Source organism: Atractosteus spatula, chromosome 2, assembly GCF_055471065.1.
Source record: "Atractosteus spatula isolate fAtrSpa1 chromosome 2, fAtrSpa1.hap1, whole genome shotgun sequence".
NCBI classification, from domain to species: domain Eukaryota; kingdom Metazoa; phylum Chordata; class Actinopteri; order Semionotiformes; family Lepisosteidae; genus Atractosteus; species Atractosteus spatula.
In genome coordinates, this window is record NC_142707.1 from 70,729,370 (window position 1) to 70,748,092 (window position 18,723).

The 18,723-nt window shown below is 34.6% G+C and overlaps 1 protein-coding gene across 1 annotated transcript in view; it reads right to left on the reverse strand.

Moving 5' to 3' along the window:
- epha7 (eph receptor A7) overlaps window positions 1-18,723 on the reverse strand; it is a 73,904-nt gene that overhangs the window by 44,248 nt on the left and 10,933 nt on the right. The window contains exons 4-5 of the mRNA XM_088907305.1: window positions 7,626-7,781; window positions 475-810 (exon numbers count right to left, since the gene is read on the reverse strand). Coding sequence (XP_088763431.1) covers window positions 475-810; window positions 7,626-7,781 — 492 coding nt within the window. The remainder of the gene's footprint in view (window positions 1-474; window positions 811-7,625; window positions 7,782-18,723) is intronic.

Sequence of the window (18,723 nt, forward strand, 5' to 3'; positions counted from 1 at the left end):
ATGCACGAGATACACAACATACAAGTAACAGTGGAAGAACCTTCCAACATCCAAAGTGAATCTACTGTAGCTTCCTGAGTGTATACGCTATTGGCTCCATTATCAGATAACTCTTACATTTACTGTATATAACATTTTACATGTCATGTGTTTAGATGTCCATGAAACATTAATGCTGATGGAACAAGTAGAGGTTAATTCCATGATGAAAAGTAAAAAGATGTGCTAAAAAGTAAAAGGACTGATATAGTTGCTGGTCTCATATTTTATCTCCTACACACCCAAACATGTCTCCATGGCCAAAGTGTTTCTTTTCCATCTTGATACTTTTCAACATGGAATTATCCGCTACATGTTCCCTTGCTGCTCACACATTCCCGCAGCTCCACGCTGGAAACTAATCAATACAGGTGTAGCCCTTTGACATAAACTTCGAAATGCCTCTGAGTGGAACAAAATTCCAAATCATCTTACCTGCTTGGCCGGTGGCAATACTGACGGCCGCAAAGAGTCTCTGGGTGTGACTGAGGTCTGAGACTCCATTCACAGCCTCAACTTCAAATGTGTAGTTGGCGTGCGCCAGCAAGTCCATGATGGTGACATAGGTATCGACTAATCCAGACTGCTGGGGTACAAATCCAACATTACTGCCACAGGGCACGCACTCCTCCTGCTCCCAGCTGCAGCGCCGGCACATAATCCTGTAGGTGACATCATTCCGACCTCCGCTGTCTGCAGGAGGACTCCACTCCAGGCTCACAGTGGTCTGGTTGATGTTGTAAATCAAGTTCTGTGGTGCTGATGGGGGTCCTTGTGCAAGTGAAAAATAAAAAGAGTAAATGCATCAAAAACACGCACGTTTAAGAACAGTTGCAGAATTGTGCTTGCGCCAAAATGCCAAATATTTTATTACAATGCACTGCTTAATTCTTCTGGTGTGATTTATTGCTGGCTGATGATGTTTGGCCTCCGTCTAATTTAATTTAAGAGCAGTTTAGAAAATGATGATCAATGACAGTAAAGTTATAGTCTACATACTGTACATGGGCTAATTATGTCAAAGTCTAGTATTTTATAAATTAAAAGAGTGATTTTATGAACACTTAAGTTTCTTAAAATATGCATAGATCTCTTGTTTTCCAGGCTTTCGGTATAGACAGGCTGCTTGCAGCAATGAGTTACGTAGAAAAATCCTCTACTAATAATTTTAACTCTGTGCTCTTATACTCATTATACACATAAGAGTTAAGCACCTAAATGTTTTGAATATTGGTCTTATATGTCTAAGTACCATAATGACAAAGTATGTATGTTATTGTTACAGTATGTAAACATGAAACGTAAGGAAGATGACACAATTCAGAAAGATTTTATTTATCTCATAAAGCCATGATTTTCAGATAGCATTTTTCTGGATTTACACAAAACACTGAAACCTTTTTACAGCAGGAAGACTGCTTAGATCTAAGGTTAAATTTATTGGATGACCCAGACAGTTAAACAGTGCACTTTAGTGCCCATTTCACATCCTGTTTTGAGATATTACTGTTTCTTTCTGTCCAACTTTTAATTTCTTCAACTGGAAATTTTTAAATAGCTACAAAAAGGTTTCTTTTTGCTAAATCTCTAAGAATGTGGTTTGCCATCATGAGTCAGAGGAATGAAAGTGACCATTAGAAATTATGCACTTTTTTATTTTAATTTAGCTTGTGGTGTAAGTGATCAAAAAACATCAATGCTTACATATATGGTATAAAGTGACCACAATCATTTGTAAAAGATATATCCAATGCCAAGCAGTTACTTGCAAATGCAGCAGAACTTCAGAAAGCATTTTTAACTCAAAATCCACAAAACATTTTCACACAAAAAGCACTCACAGTGTAATTTATTGATATCTTATGTATCTTAGTTCCATAAAGTGTGTGGTTAAAAGAGTGTAGCCATTTGTAATAATAAATATTTATTCTTTATATTGACCTTTAGTCAAAAGACCAGTAGATAATAACAATAACAAACCTAAAAGCATAGCCCCCAGCTTGGTGGGTGCTGTGTGAGCTCAAGCATCTTGAATATTTTTGATCCTATTATTGTTAAAGCAGGGGTGAATTCATTTTCCCTTTGTACACGTTTGGAAGATTACCATAATATTGCAAAAACACAATGCTACATAACTATTATGTCTTGACCCTGACTTCACAGTCAACTCATCTGACTTTTGGCTAGTTATGTTACGGTAGATTTGTCATTTAATAACCTATCATAATGAAATTGTAATCGCAAGTAACTGAGGTTTGATTCGAAAAAGTGTGGGCATAGGATTGCCACTGCAAATGAGCTAACTTAACAGTTAGATATATTTTTATTTCAGAAATGGATAAATTTGTAATTTGGAAAGTCAGAGGTATAAAAAATCCTGACAATCTGCACTTAATTTGACTTCTGTTTTCATAGCATTAACTATCTGACTGTCACTGTGAAGCTCCTAGCAAAATAATGAACACACAATATGTGTGAGTAATGATAAATTCTGCCAAGAAAAGCGAAATGCATTTTGGTGCTCCATATTCATGGAGAGTCTATTTCACTGGACATTGAAGACTCCAGAAATAACTTCATTAGCAGAAGCACAGCTCAAAGTAACACACCCGGTTTAAAAACAGTATGAAGCTTTCAATAACAGTAATAATGCACTTGGGAGGTCAAAGAAAAGTTCTGTTAAAGTGAAAACTCCAATGCTTTTAGGAATGTAAATGTGTGAAAACAGGTCAAAGGTCTTAGCAAATTAATAATGCTGTCATAAAAATTATCCTCCTTTAACCAATGTTCTTATCAACTTATCCACATACTGTTTGAACAATAGCATCCATGTGGATGTAGTTAATGAGATCTTTGTTTAATTAATGCACGTGACTAATCTGATGGCTGACTGTATAATTCTTGCTGTGCACTTCTCTGATAGGATAGAAATAGTTCTAGTGGGATCCCCTTCTGATCATCCATACTCTAGCATCAAACATTTGCTCCTCCAAAAAGGTAGTCAAGTAAGGGCAAAAGAGGGAAATCAAGTGATTAGTGTTACGGAGAGTGTATTTATATTCACAAGTCTATACCAAAACCAGGAGTGTTCCCTGCTCATCCATGTATGTGTGTAAGCCACACATAAACCCAATAAGATACACTGGCTTGCATTGTTTCTTTAAAATGATTATGGAAACAATATTTCAAGTAGTACAATAGCTTGAAAGCCCCTTCAAAGATTGTTGGTTCAAATACGAGGTGATATCACAATTGTAGAAGTTAACAGGAGTGTAACCTAAATTATTTGTTATTAAAAATCTAGTCAAGATCTTTAGGGATAAGTTCTTTCTGAACCATGAAGTGGGATATCTTGTCCAATGCTAGACTAATGCTTAACTAGTTCAAGTAGGTACCCTAGCTGCGTCACAAGAAGGCTCAACAGCCGAAACGTTTTGTTTCTTTTCTTCTCTTTTCAGCATGGAATAAACCTTTACTTAATGCTTAACTAACCCGAGACCTATTATTTACATTATAAACAGAACATTTTCAGCAACCTGCTGGGAGGGATTTTCAAACATCCTGTGTTGATGCTGATCTCAAATACATTGCTTAGATGATTTCTTCAGTTCTATACATATTCACATAATACTATGTTTACTTTAAATCCAATTGTTAAGATACTTTACTGTAATAGTTTGGTGGTAACAGAAAACCTGCATCAGCACTGTATCAGTGGGAAGTTTTAATGTAACACATCTTGATTTCTGAGTCAGCTGCAAATCCTCAGTGGAAAGTACCACTGATTGCACCGGCATACTTCAGTTAATTTATGACCCAGTGTGTGCATTACAGTAAAATAAGTGTAGGGAGAAATACCTTGATATTAAAACAAATAGTTCTGTCATATATTCAAACATTCTTTGAGTTATAAGAGTAAATGTTTAATATTAGTGTCTGCCAAAATTAAGCCTTTGATAGAAAATAGTCACATCTTTAAGAAGAAAAAAACCTGACATAGTGACACAGGCTGATTTTGAACTTAGGCTTTTAACACATGTTTAGTAAAGGAATGTCAATATTCACTGGTCTTGCCTAGCCAAGCATGGGTGTGTCTGCAAGGAGACTTTTCTTCATACATGCATGGAAGGCTGAAGTAAAACAATACAGCTAAAATACGACACAATTCATCTTGTATCCCCAAAGGAAAAAGGATCAGTTCTCAATAAATAACCTCTTTGTTGATATTAAATTTTACTTGTGCAAGTGTAACTAGTGTACATAGACAAAATTCTAATACTAAAACTAAAATCTCTAGTATGGTGAAACATATTTCACAACCTAAGTAAGTGAAAAAAACTTCACACAGAACTAAAAATATTTAATATATGTATGTCTAGATTTTTGAAGAAATATATATTGCGAACATACCACAAAATATATTTGGATAATCTGGATAATCTGAACTATTTATGGTATCGTTACACAGGTTGTTATTTCAAAAGGCTCAAAATAAAGGAGATAAAATCTGAGAATATAATCCACTAAGCATGTAAACTCTTAATTTCCCTACTACTGGACAAATTGTCCAGCAAACACTGGTTTTCAAACACAGATAAACGCCTAAGTGTATTTGCAAAGACTTCACTCCAGTCAAAAATTAATACTTTAAATACAGACTCTGATACTTATTTTAATACAGACTGATCCTTATTTTACCATAACCCCCAAAGTGTAAGGTTTTATGTTTTCAAATGTTTATTTATTAAACTGTCAAGTTGCTTTTTTCAGTGAACTCTTTTTTCACATCCAATTGCTGTATAATGTAACACGCTGCAAACTCTTATAAAGAAAAAGTTCAACTGGATATGTTGTATGTTGTCAAAATAACAGAATCCGGTAATAATTAAGACCAAAATGGACTTTTATAAAATTCCAAAATCTCTGCATTGAGTATTCACAGGAATATAGATGTAATGAAAAAATATGTAATTGTAAATTATGAAAAACATACTCTTTTAACAAAGTATTGAGTTATGTAATAATTCAAACAGATTAAAATTCAAATACTTTATTTAAAACAGATGGTGTGATGATGTGATTGATGCAGTTTTTCCATATGCTTTTAGGTTGTATGTATAGAAACCACTGAGTAAATAGACTATTCAATTTAATTGTGAATCATTATATAAACAATAGTTTTTTTTTTATATAACTGATGTTGCCATGGGTTACTGAAATCCAGATTACCCAAAACTTTTTTTTTTGTTTTTTCTCCTTGGTAACTATAAAATGCAAATCTGGACTAGTAATGTAATTTATTCTAAACTGAACAACACACCACACAGTTCAACTGTCATTGTTATGGACCTGTCATTCATAAAATTATTTGGGCTCTTTTCTGCATTTTACTAAATTTGCAGTTATTTCCATTTATGTCAACATTGCTTAGGCACTGCATAGTCTATAAAGTAGCTGGAAAACGATCATGGAATAAGGCCTTCTATGTGGCAATGATGATTAGGAATGTAGTATTTGTGTGTTAATATTAAACAGTGAATTTGCCTAACCACTAATTGTTTCTTAAACAGGGATACAAATTAAGGTTTTATTATTTTATCTGGACTTTTTTTTAACTTCCTCTTTTCACCTTGGTTTGTTGTCCTAACTGCATGCATGCTCAATTCTACCCCTGGAGGACCACTGGGTTGGTAAATTTTCATTCCAGCTTGGCTATTAATAACCCAATTAGCTTAACTGGACCAGTTTAACAACTCTTCGCAGTTCTTAAGGTGCTGCTGATTTAATGAGCCCTGTAAAACCAGCTGGACTGCAGCTCTCCAGGATTAGAGTAAGGTACCCCTGCCCTATCACATATCTTCACTTTCAAGATAATAAATTAAGGTTAAAAAGAAGTTAGCACTGCAGCCTAACTGCCTCATCAGACTACCATTTACACGTACACATAGTAACATATCCTGTTCTATGCAAAATATACATGTATCCAATGACAAATGATTTAATGAAAAATTAACAAAGGATTGTGGCCCTTTAGCCCTCTAAAGAGATTTTAGGATGGTTTGTTTTAAAGTCACACTATCTGCCTTCAAAGCAACACTTAACATCTATTTTTTTTTGCTTGTCCTTATTTCTCACAATTTTCACTGGAAATGGTGCTTATTTAGGGTTTTGAAGATTATCTTGTCATGATTCCACTTCTGATTAGAGAGACCCCAATGAAGTTTAAAAACACTTTTAAAAAGAAACCAAGTCTACCCTGAAGCAATGGGCAGGTACTTTCCTGGGGAGCGAAGTGAAAGCCCTCCCCTATACAGTAATTGAATGTTTTTAGAATTGTAAAACGTGTTACAAACTGCAGACATCAGTAAAGACATACTGCTTCATACTCCCACAAAACAGAACTGTCTGATAGATAAGGAAATGCTGGGAAACTTGAACTGACTCACATGTACTGATCATCCTCCCAAACACTGTGAATGTTTACATCAGACATGACTCAGCATTGCATCCCTGAAGGCTTAACACATCCCTGATAAACTAAATTACTTAAACAAATGGAGCATTACTTTCCTTTTTTTCCCAAGTCAGCTTTTCTTTATTCTTAGGAAATGGCATCTTATTTCATCACAGACTGTACAAGCCTGTTAGATAATGTGTTGGTATTATGTTTACATATTGGATGTCATCTTTGATTGATTAAAGAGTGATCACTGATCACATGGGAGATATAGCTACATGGAGGGGCAAGGCTTAAAGGTCAAAATTATAGACAGATCTATAGGGAAAACATGCAGAAAAAACATAAAAATGCATATTTACTGGTAAGCGGTTTTGAATGTATAATACATTTTTTAAATGGAAATATTTTTAGCCACATTTATCATTTCAATATTTAAACCCTTACAGCCCTAGAGAATCAACAGATATTAAAATGGAAAGCCTCTTATGCAGGTGACAGATTGCTTTCTGATCCAGAATGTATAACTGCAAATAATCCTGTCAAAAAAGACTCACATTTTTCTAATCCCTTGTTAAAGAAGTCCTGCTCCACCCTTGAAAACCACTGATTTAGTTCATAGCTTGTCTGTTTCCCTTCAATAGGGCCTATCTTTACTGCTCAAACAATGCATCAACAAGCTTTCTGCTATACCTCTAAAAGGTAGGAATTTCATGGGTTTTGGAGCCACTCTTTCTACCTAATCTACTTACCTCTTTAAACGAATCCTCAAAGCCTTCCACGTACAGTAATTGCAACACTCACCAGGACAACTAGAAACTGGAGAAGTTGCTGGACTTTAAAATTAACTGAGATTTTTCAGCAGGAGGGAACACTGAACTGTTTGACCACTAATTATCATGAAAAAAGGAAGTGTCTGTCCATCATCGTTAAAAAAAGATGTTAAAATAACACAGATTTGAGTTGTGAAAAATAACTCTGAGCTGTGCAAAGTGCAGAGAAGAGCTTCACTTCACTCCCTCCCCATACTTTGCTTTAGCCTTTACTGCCAGGAGAGAAGTAGACTAGATCCTGCTATTTAATATGTTGTCTTCTGTCCAGCTTTTGTTTTCCTAGCAACAACACTCACTTGTGCATGCCACAGATGGCGGGTCTGAAATGGCTCTGTAATATCCATCCTCACAGTCACACCGGGAAGAGCCTTCTTTGTCATTGAAGCTGTGTGCAGGGCAGCGGGAGCACTGCAGGTCCTGGGAGGATGATTTATAGAATCCACGGCCACAGGCTGCAACAGAAAGAAACATATTTACACTTGAATTAACACCGAGCCCCAACCGTGCTGGATCAGAAAGAAAATTAGTCTCGTGTTCACTTTTCAGTTCACAGCGGACAGCTGGTGATCCAATAAACCTGTCCCTAAGATCCACTCCATCCTCCTTTAGTCAAATTTACCTTTCTTGAAAACAAACAAACAAACAAACAAGACTGCAAAATCAAGGGCTAAGTTCTTGCCTTAAGACATCTGTTTCAAACCTGCTGAAATCAGCTGTGGAGAAAACTATCCCAGCAAATCTTTCATTGTGACCATGCAAAACTTGTGCCAGGTGACACTGTATGGTTTTCCTGTTGAGGTAACGGCCTATAAGTGTACCTTAGGAACATCTGCGTACAACCTAACAACATCTCTGACTAATAAATACAGGAAAGGTGCAGCTCAAAACAGCACCGTTGTACAGTAACCCAGCCTTTAGAGACAGAACAAGCCCGTAAAGGCAAGACGCTTAACAAGCTACATAATCTATTCAGCAAAAAACTAAACTAAATAATAGTTTTTTGCCATGATTTTTTTTTTCAATTAAGGAAAAACAAATTCTTAAAACTTCCATTTGAATATTTATATGCAATGCAATTAATGAACAAAAACACTAATTGTTATTCAATAACTATTTCAGTCTATGTTGATTTAAGATGTCTTATAATTTTCAAACACAGGAACAGAGAAGAGACGGAAAGGTACAGAGTCTTGCGGGAGAGAGGTATCATGTGACACAGTAGTTGCCATTAGACTTTCTGCAAATCATAACAAAATATGAGTCTTCCTGTAATTTAATTAATACATTTTTTGCTTCTTCCCAAGCTGAGAACACCTGTGCAACACATAAATGGGAAAGAATTGACATATTACAGTACAATATACTCATATAACCTCATTATTCATGCTCTTTATTTACAAATACCCTCAAAAGCTTCCAGTAAAGTCACTTCCTCCTAACACAGATGCAATGCTAATTAATGTGTAGAAAGAGCACAGACTGCAACTGTTAATCTTGTCCTCAAATTATCCATATTGTCCCCTTAGATACGTCAAGGAAAGATAACACCAAGCTATCAAACGTACTTGTATTTTGCAGCTTTTCTAATTAAAATGATACTTTCACACTTGCCTATCTATTAACATAAATAAGGCAAGCAAGTCTCATTTTTGCTCACTCCCTCTACAGTGCAATTTAATATATATATATTGTATAGATATAATATATGGTAAAATGATTCACTCAATATCAGCATATATTTACAACACAATATGTCCTTTATTAACTCTCTACCACAATTTCACAATAATATACTAAACTTAAAATGAATACTGAATATGTCATAGGTATTAAACATTGCAGGAGCAGGACTTGCAACAGATCAACATAACAAAAAGTAAAAAGGAACTTTCAGTTTTGATGACTCAGTTAACATACAGTATGCAATTATCATCCATATTTGTATTTAAAATAGCAAAACATAAATTAATATATTGCCAAATCTCAAGCCATTTGATAAACAAGTCATCTTTCATTGAAGGTAATTGAACCATTATATACAGTATATGCCTAATAATGTGATTATAAAGAAAAAATGATAACTTTTGTTTCAGCAATTCATTTTCATTCTCATAAGAGTTTACTCTCATCCTATTTAAATTCTTAAATAAGAATAATAAAAAGTCTTAAACTTATTTAATATTTTTCTGTGCAACCAAGTGGTCAGAAGGAGATTGTGGTGGAATCTATATAATTCTCTATTCTGAATCAATATTACCAAAAAACATGGAAAATGTCTGCATTGTTTCTTTTCTAAAGATCGTGAACAACACTACAACTCCTATAGGGGCCTGCTAATATTTTCCCATCCTCAGGAATGTGTTGAACAGGCCTGTAATCTGATACAGTAATGTTCATATATACAGTACGTGTATAATTTAATAATAAGCAAATATAATTGATTTTGACCCTAATCAGTGATTTTGGATCTGATTATAATTATGTCCAAGTCTTCTAACACAGAATTAGGTCTTCCAATGTGATGGATATAGCACTGTGACATAGGTGCCTTCTTAACTCTAAGAGATTGCACAAACTTTCTTTTGTTTTTAAAGGTTTCAAATGCTTATGAGCTTTGGGAACTGCAATTTGATTCCAAATTTGTTTCCTTGCCATTACTTAAAAACACCACCTCCAGCCTTACAACAATTACTTGAAGCAGTCCAAATTTATCTGAGAGGCACAAAGCAAACAGTATTCTGCAAGTCTAATAAAACAAAAAAAAATCCCCCTCATTTTCATTCGTATGCAAAACAGTATGCCTAGTATATTTTACCTTTACTGATCAAACTTTATTTATTAATGTGTCAGACAAATGTCAGTGTTTTCTGAAGCATTTATATGATTCCCAGAAGCTAACAAGGCTACAAATTTCTTCAAATCAGAAACGTCCAAGGAATGGGTAACAATTGCACAACCAAACTCATTTCACTGCTATTCCAGCTTTAATGTGAGTGACATATATAAACATGGCAAACCAGTGAATACATTCCAATCCAAGCAAAGTAATTGCTGTTGGCTAGCAATATTCCCTTACTTGGCTCCATTACCCAAACACACTTTCACTTACACAGTATATTATATTTTTAATGGACTCTTTCCTACTTTTCTTGTCACTCCTTCCCATCACTACCCTGAAAAAACATTGAGCAACTGCATTTATGTAGCAAGTCTTGTAGATGTCAGAATCATATTGGTACAGACATAGCTACATTGCTAGAACATGCCTTTTTACCACAGAAAACTATACATGCACAAGCTTGCTAAACTCAAACCTGTTAATATGTTTTATGTATATACATGTGATCCCCATGAAACAGAAAACCCTGCACTAGACTCAACAACTACAACAATACATACAGTATAGAGTCACTCCCTTCTCTTCCTTTTTAGAAGAAAAGCAAGCTGGGGTTCAATAGGTATAAAGATTAAAACAAAGCTTATGCAAGTTCTCTTCAAAGATAAGCACAGAACGCTTGCACCTGTAATTTGCCATGCAGTGGTGTGACTTTAATTTTCAGAAAAAGAACACAGTAGTCCTTAGTCAGCTCTGTTTAACATATAGAATTGATATAACAGAAATAGCTCTGGAGTTCAGTGAGGAATGACACTTGGCTCATATTCCTGAAAATATTTCAGTCACAATGCTCACTGTAGTGCTTTTGGTAAAACAAAGGAATTCAATCTCATTGGGACAAAAATATTCTTATTAGTTGTAGATACTAGTTTTCTACTTAGCTACTTAACATTCTTGAATTGGATCCAAGTGCTTAAAATGTTTGGTGATTAAATGACAATCTGAAGAAAAGCCAAAAACAGAGAGATGGATGAGATTCAAAACCGAAGCCGACATTTTGTGACAGTCTGACATACCATTTCCTTTAGCTGTGGCTGAGTTGATAATTATTACTAATGTCCATGTGTGACGCCATGACACTGAAACTGTTTTTCTTTCGTTAAAGTAGTACTTTGATAGACAGATTAGATTTTACTAGAAGCCTTGAAGCTAGTATTACCATAACCTACAGAACTGCAACTTTTCATTTTTGAACTTGCAAAATTTGAAAAGCCACCGTCCCATTAACCTTTAAATGAAATCAAGTGGGTATCTTTGTAGACCATCGAGTGCAGACAGAATCTAGAGTCCATGGGGATAAAAGACTAATATCAGATTTCTCACTTTTTTGGCTTCAGTTGATGATGGAAATGATTTAGCTTCTGAAATATGACAAATCGAGAGGCACAACAATCGTTACCAACTTCGGTAAAGAAGAATTTTTGAAGCACTCATTCAAGATTAACCCCCATCCCTCTCTCATAATTATGTGTTAAATCCGCCTCATTGTCACTATGGATATGGAGAAAAATGCACTGCAGCAAGCGGTAGAAAGACATGCAAAGAAACTTAGAGATAGCACCCCATTAGAGTGATAAAGGAGGTACCAAGAAAGAGCAGCTGACAGGATGAGCAGACAACACCAGTGCTGATGAATGCCAGGTGGAATGGGTCAAATATGATAAAAGAAACAGTTTATTTTCTTATTTCAAACACTGCCTTCTTGTTTAAACACTCACCACAGAAACGGTGGGGAAATGTGTTTGTGAACATTATGTTTAAACATGGTTGTACAAAGATGTGAAGCTTGGCCCAGCCTGTTTGTGAAATGTATTTACAGTTTTGAAGGGAAATTTAGATACCCTTAACAAATTAAGTAAAAATATTTTAACCCAAGTGTATTTAACAGCATAATTCTTTATACTGTGTTATCCTAATGTACAGTAGATAAAAAATGTATTTATTACTATAATTTTTGGGCTATTTCTACATTGTTTTCTGACATATATGTATCGTTATATAGTAAAATACAGCAGAAAATGTTTCTTCATCAAAACAATAGCCTGGATACACTGATACTATATAGAGTATATTGTACACACACGCTATCCATGCAAAATATTTAAAGACATTTTTAATTGTTTTATTCTTGTCTTTCATTATGCATAAATGCAAATCTATGGTGATCTTACTGAAATGTTGGCCATTATGTTTCAAGCCTATCACATGTCCTGACAGATCTGTATTTTGTAACACAAAAAGTAGACTTTAGCTTTTAAAAATTTTTGTAGAGGAATACATTATATTACTAACAAGGAACTCCTGGCAATCAGTTAAATTTGATTGGTAAATGTGATGGATTAGCTACAACAACATTTCCATTTTGTCTACGTGTTGTATAGTTTACTTTGAGTTTTTGTAATCGTGGTTTTTGTAACCTCTCATCAATACGAAATAAAGATTGCAACTCCTATTTGTATTATTAATATCCAAAGTTGTTTTAATAGTACAAAAATCTAGAGAAAAACACTACCAGAGCCTATATACAGAGTATATATATATATTATGATGCTCATAATATATATACTGCAAATGGTAATTCCTGTCTATGTCTACAATGTCTAAAGCTTTTGCAGATATATAGTTATATATTTATAGAGCATATGCAAAGAACATTAAGTTAAGTACAGGAGGTGTTCAAAAATTTGAGCAGCTGTTGAAATAAACTAAGCATTACATCACAATGTTATAACCACAATGAATCATTAAATTAATTTCTGAAAACAGAGTTATTCCAACGACCTGTAAATCTGACTGCCCTTTCAAAAATCTTTAATAGCATTTGGCCTTTTCTAATTAAACCAGCATTCAGCAAATTAGTATTTTTTCTTCTATTTTAGACTGAAATATAATCCAATTAAAACAATCTATGGTACAACCATTAAATGCTCTCCACAAGTACAAACTGCTTACTGTATGGACCACAAGCCTCAGACATCAGCGTTTTACCTCTTCACCCTTTATATGCAGAAGAGCGCTTTCAGGATATAGTAAGATCTACTGTACCTTGCTCATCCAAACAATGTGTGAATATTTCCTAATTAAAAACTCCAAACTATGTTAAGTATTGTAATTGCACTTCTTTTCTTTGTTTACCATGGAAGCTTTTTTATTGAACAGAAACCTACATGTATACATAAATACTTCGTTAAATATATGTTGAGCAACAGGTGTTTAGAGACATTTTTACTCTGTAGAAAGCCCATTCCCCAAATTCAAATTCTACAACTCAATACTTTGTAAAGCACGTATTAAAAACATGTATTATGCTGAACATCTGTGCTTTAACCCCAGACATTTTAATCTTCCACCTTAAAAAGAAAAGGCGCCTATCCAGATCCTGGAAACAGTGGCTGAATTCACAAAGGAAACTAAAGCATTGAAATCCTCTTGGAAAACACAGCTCTGGGTGGGATTGTGTTTCACAAAGTCTGCCACTTCCAAGCGAGGTGATTCCAGCTCCTATACCTATAAACAAAAAGATATTCTGGAAAGAAACTAAAGCTGGCAAAAATGAAAATCTCAGAAAGGTAGTAGTTGATTAAAAGCCTTAGAAACACCAGATTAAAAGGGTAAGAATGATCATATGTTCCCTTATTCACATAAAGTACACACATTACTTGAGATGAGCTGGCTGACTTATTTGTGTCGGAAACACTGTTTCATTCATCGTTCTTACCTGTGCCTAGCTGGAGATAAGTAGCTTTACAACAGGAACCCTGAAAAGCTTAGCGATTTCTTACACTGCGTTTATCTGGCCACAGAATGCCAATTATCAGCATGGTTATAAACCCCTTTAATTGATGTGGATAACAGCATTACACTCTCTTTATAGCTACACTCATTTCATTTTTTTGGATGAAGCTAAAGTTTTATTGTCTTTATTCTTTCTTAGGCTACCCAAAACACAGCATAATGATTTTTCTCAACTCTCAACTGTGAACCATTAAAGAAGATTTTCTGTGTGTATCCAGCGATACTGGATACTGTTTTCCTTGCATTGATCGACTGCTTTTTGCATTTTGAATTAAAGTACAGGTATGTTCTGAAGATCTCTTCATCTCATGTTTGAAATACAAATGAATAATATTCATAAATCTTTATGTCTGATACGTATGGTGAAATAGAGGCATTTTAAATCCAAATTTAAATGTGTAGCAAAGTACAGGAAAACTGTAAAAGCTGGTTGTTGTTTTTAAACAAGCATGTTCTTCTCATAGTTATACAGCCTTCTATTTTGTCTTGAGTGCACATACTGTTTACAGTCTCCTGAACAAGCAGCTAGGCATCCTATTAAAAAAACTCCTAAGGGCATCTGAGGGATATTCTGATGGGACAGCAGGTTGACTTTTTGGAATATTGTAAAAAAAACATTCCTTTGATAAAAAGGCAGAAAAAGATTTTAAAAAATGCAGAATAATCTATCTATACTACAATTACCACTACTGTATTTTACATTCCTGGCTTCATAAAAATAATAATTATGGGTATGCATGTGTTACTGAATTGCTTCCCTCTAGAACATGCATAGAATATTTTCTTAAAATAAACATATAGTAGGAAACCACCTGATATAGTAGGAAAGATGGGCATAGAATAAAAACAATAGAAACATCTTGTTAACAATCTGTATAATGTAATACTTAGATGTATGATTTCCCTATGAACTGTAATGTTTGTTTATGAATAAGACTGATGCAGTTTCTGACTGTAAATTAGTGCAACTAACAGGGTATTATAGAGGCAGTATAAATTGCTACAAATACAAGTGGCTCTGAATAAAAATATCACACAAATAAATTAATAATAATTTTAAAAAAGTGAATAAAATACATTTCATTTAAACCTCTAAAATGTGCCAAGGTATTTAATACGCATGTGTCAAAACTGATTCATTTACAGTATACTGTATACTTTTGGTAAGGTGTATTCAAAGGATTTCAACAGTATTTAAAAATCATGGAATTATTCTAATTAATGCTTTAATTTTTACTAAAGCACGAACTATACTGTAAATAAATAGTCTATATTTTATCTTGTATTATCACGTTTAAAGTTATGTTACACTGTGTAAGTGAAGTCTTCCTGACACTGAACATTTTCATGCCTAATTACATCTAACATAGTTCATTTAACTTGCAGTGGAAAAAAAAACCTATCAAACTTATCATAGGTAATGGGAGATCTAGTCTGTTTGGCAATATGCTTAATAAGGACTAAGATAAAAAGGGAAAAAATATATTAATTATTTCAAAGATAAAGGTTGAAGGCCAGAGGGCCTGTAGAAGTTTCTGCCTCCTATTACCAAGACCAATCTGCTGGAAAAAAGGCCCCGTCTTCCAAGGAGAGTTTTATCTGCACATTCCCTGCAAGCTCCTCCGTCAGGCCGCTGTGACAGGAACAGCTGGGCAGACGGACAATGTTAAACCAGTTGCTAGCTCCGCTTCTCTTGCTCCTGCGCTCCGTCTCAAACAAAAGGACAACGCGCTCCTCCCAGACACCCACAGCTCCCGGCTCGAGGCCTGGCTCGGTGCTCCATGCACCTCCTACTGCCAAACAATGCCGCCAGAACCTCAGTGGAGTGTGAAGGGATCAATACCCACATGGAGAATTCTTTTGTCTTATTGGCACCTCAGTCAAAATGTTAAAAATCAAGTCGCAAATTCAAAGTTAAATGCAACACTTAAAAGAACATAAACTAAGTTTCAAAAATAAATGCGGCATTTTGATTTGGAGATTCTGATTTTACAGGAGCCTTCTTTGTGCCACCATCATGCGATGCATAGCAATCATTCCCATCGTTATACTTGTTTTTCGTGGGGATACTGAAAATTACAGGCTTTGCATTTCCACATAAGAGCGCTTTCTACTACAATATTGTTTTCTTTGTTTAGCTGTTTGGTTGGTTCTTGTGCAAATCGACGTGGCTGATGAGTTGAGACAAAAAGCAGTGTGTGAAAAAAAGGCCGCAAAAATCAAATTTCATTTTAATTAATGCAAAACAAGCTTTCTATTTATACAACTTTTTTTTCCAAAAGCTAGTGTTTCAAATGCCTCAAGGACGTGCATGCAACAATGTGAAAAAATTCAATACAGCGGCAATATAATTGAGGGACACAAAACAACTCATATGATTAATGATGCAATGACGAGTCAATGTAAAAACTGCCACCTACTCCAGATAATAAAAAGGGTGGAAGTTAACTTCAGTTTTTGTTTTTCATGTCACCTTTTCCTGAAAAAAAGTGCAACTCCCACTCTGCGTCTTGAACAGATAAACTCACATGCACTGCCTGCGCACTATTTTGGCACCCTATTCTAATTTTGTGTGCACGTTTCTTAGATTAAATATTTCAAAAAATGTTTTAATTTCATCAATCGTTTTGAAAATACGCATCTCTTAAAAACTACTTTTTGCAATGTATTGAAAAATACCTGAATAAACTAATGCAGTTGACACGAACAAATAAAGAATCTTACCAAATTGCAGCAGACTTATCTAGAAAACTGCTTAATAGGTCACTTTAACTGACTTCCTTTATAACTGTTTTTTAACTTGTTCATTTTCAGAGTGTAAATCCTTATCTGAAATTTACAACAGTGACATTACAGTATATACTTAAGTGGAACAACTAACAAAGTGTTTAAATTCGAAATAGAACAGTACCACCAGCTGAGTGAAAATAAAAGTTTTGGAAATATGAAGAAATCATTTACAGATGCTACAAATAAAGAAGTCAAAATGTCTGTAAAGCTGATAGTTTTTTTTTATGAGCACACATTGAACAAACTGTATAAACAGATACAGCCCATTTCTAAAAGTTCTGTAAAACTCAGAACTTAAATGACGAACTTACAAAATGTGATTTTGAATCACAGACTTTTGAAAAATAAATCCAATATAAAAAACTGATTACAAAATATCATCCACCAAAAAAAAAAAAAATTAAGTTAAGCCTGTACAAACCTTGTCATTTATATCTTCACGAAAAGGCCATAAAATTATTTTTTAAATGACTAGATATAACTGAATCTGATGAAAAGTTCACAGAACAAATTTTGTTTTCTGCCCTGTTCAAGAAGTAACACGCTTTTCTTTCACACTGCCTGTAAAGCTGCTGGAACTAACTCATGAACATTATATATGAATATCAAGCACTGGATTATAAAAATAATCCACTTTATGGTTGTGAACATGCAAAACTTGTTAAATGAGCTATTTATGAAAGTGCACTTTTAAACTTGGACATACAGATCATCTATGAATAATGTGTTTTTTTTATTTTATTTTAATTTTAAGACATTTTCAGGAGGACATAATAATGTCTGTGTTATCAATAAATGGCCAACATTTGTAGATATCACAGATATAAATATATATCCAGTAAGGACACAGAAGGCCATGAAATAACCAACAATGCCAGGGGCAAATACCCTATCGCCCTAACTACATGCCATAGTGCCTCTCTAATCTTCAAAACCCTTGAGGTAATCAGTTATCTGTCAGCCCTCCAGTAACCATCACTGACTGGTGCTTACTGGTCACTGCCTCAGTGCAGCGGCACGTTTATGATGATTACACTCACTTTCTTCCAAAAATGACTCCTTATTTTAAAACTTGTCATAGTTTCTACTATAGAGCTCCCAGGACTAAGAAATGTCGTTCTACTAAACTAAGTTTAACTCGAATTTTCAATCAGACCTTTTGCCCAGGTAGGGTTGTGGGTGTTTTTTTCATTCTGCCAGTATCACAGTGATCCCAGTTCCAATGGCGCAGGTCAACACGGTCACCAAGATAGGCCACAACCATTAAATCACCTCTTCAAACATGCTTTAGGCCATTAAATAATTTCTGTTTACATTTCTGCTAACCAAACATTGTCTTTAACAAAGAAGTACCACCCAGTATTAATCCTGCTGGATGTCCCCAGAAAAAACAAATTCACAGAAAATACCATTTTTACATTGTTATTATTTAAGTATAATAATAACCATATTTAAATGTGCATTTAAGGAATTGTATTATCCTTTTTTTGGCAACGGATGAGTTGTATCTTGCTCCTGGGCAATGCGATCCTGAGAACTCTGAACTCCCACTCAAAATATTTTTTCAGTAGGCATCACTAAATGATGTTTTTAGAAAATGCAGCATCCTGTCAAAGTAATTTCCAAATGCCTGGAGTAAAAAGAGGCATCAATGTTCCATGTAGTAATCCCGCCAATGTAATGTTCAGCACTTTGACCCCTTATAAACCATTCTGATGTGAAATCACAAGATGCCTACTGTTCAGACTATTTCCGTGTAAAAATTAATAATACTGTCTCAAAGAAATTTTTGGTTTCAAGGTTTTTCTGTTTTTGTTTTTACAAATTCACAGTTGTACTAATATTAATAGGCTCTTTGCTTTCCTTTTCTGAATGTGAAATCAACTGGTATAAAATTGGCTCAGTGCACTTGG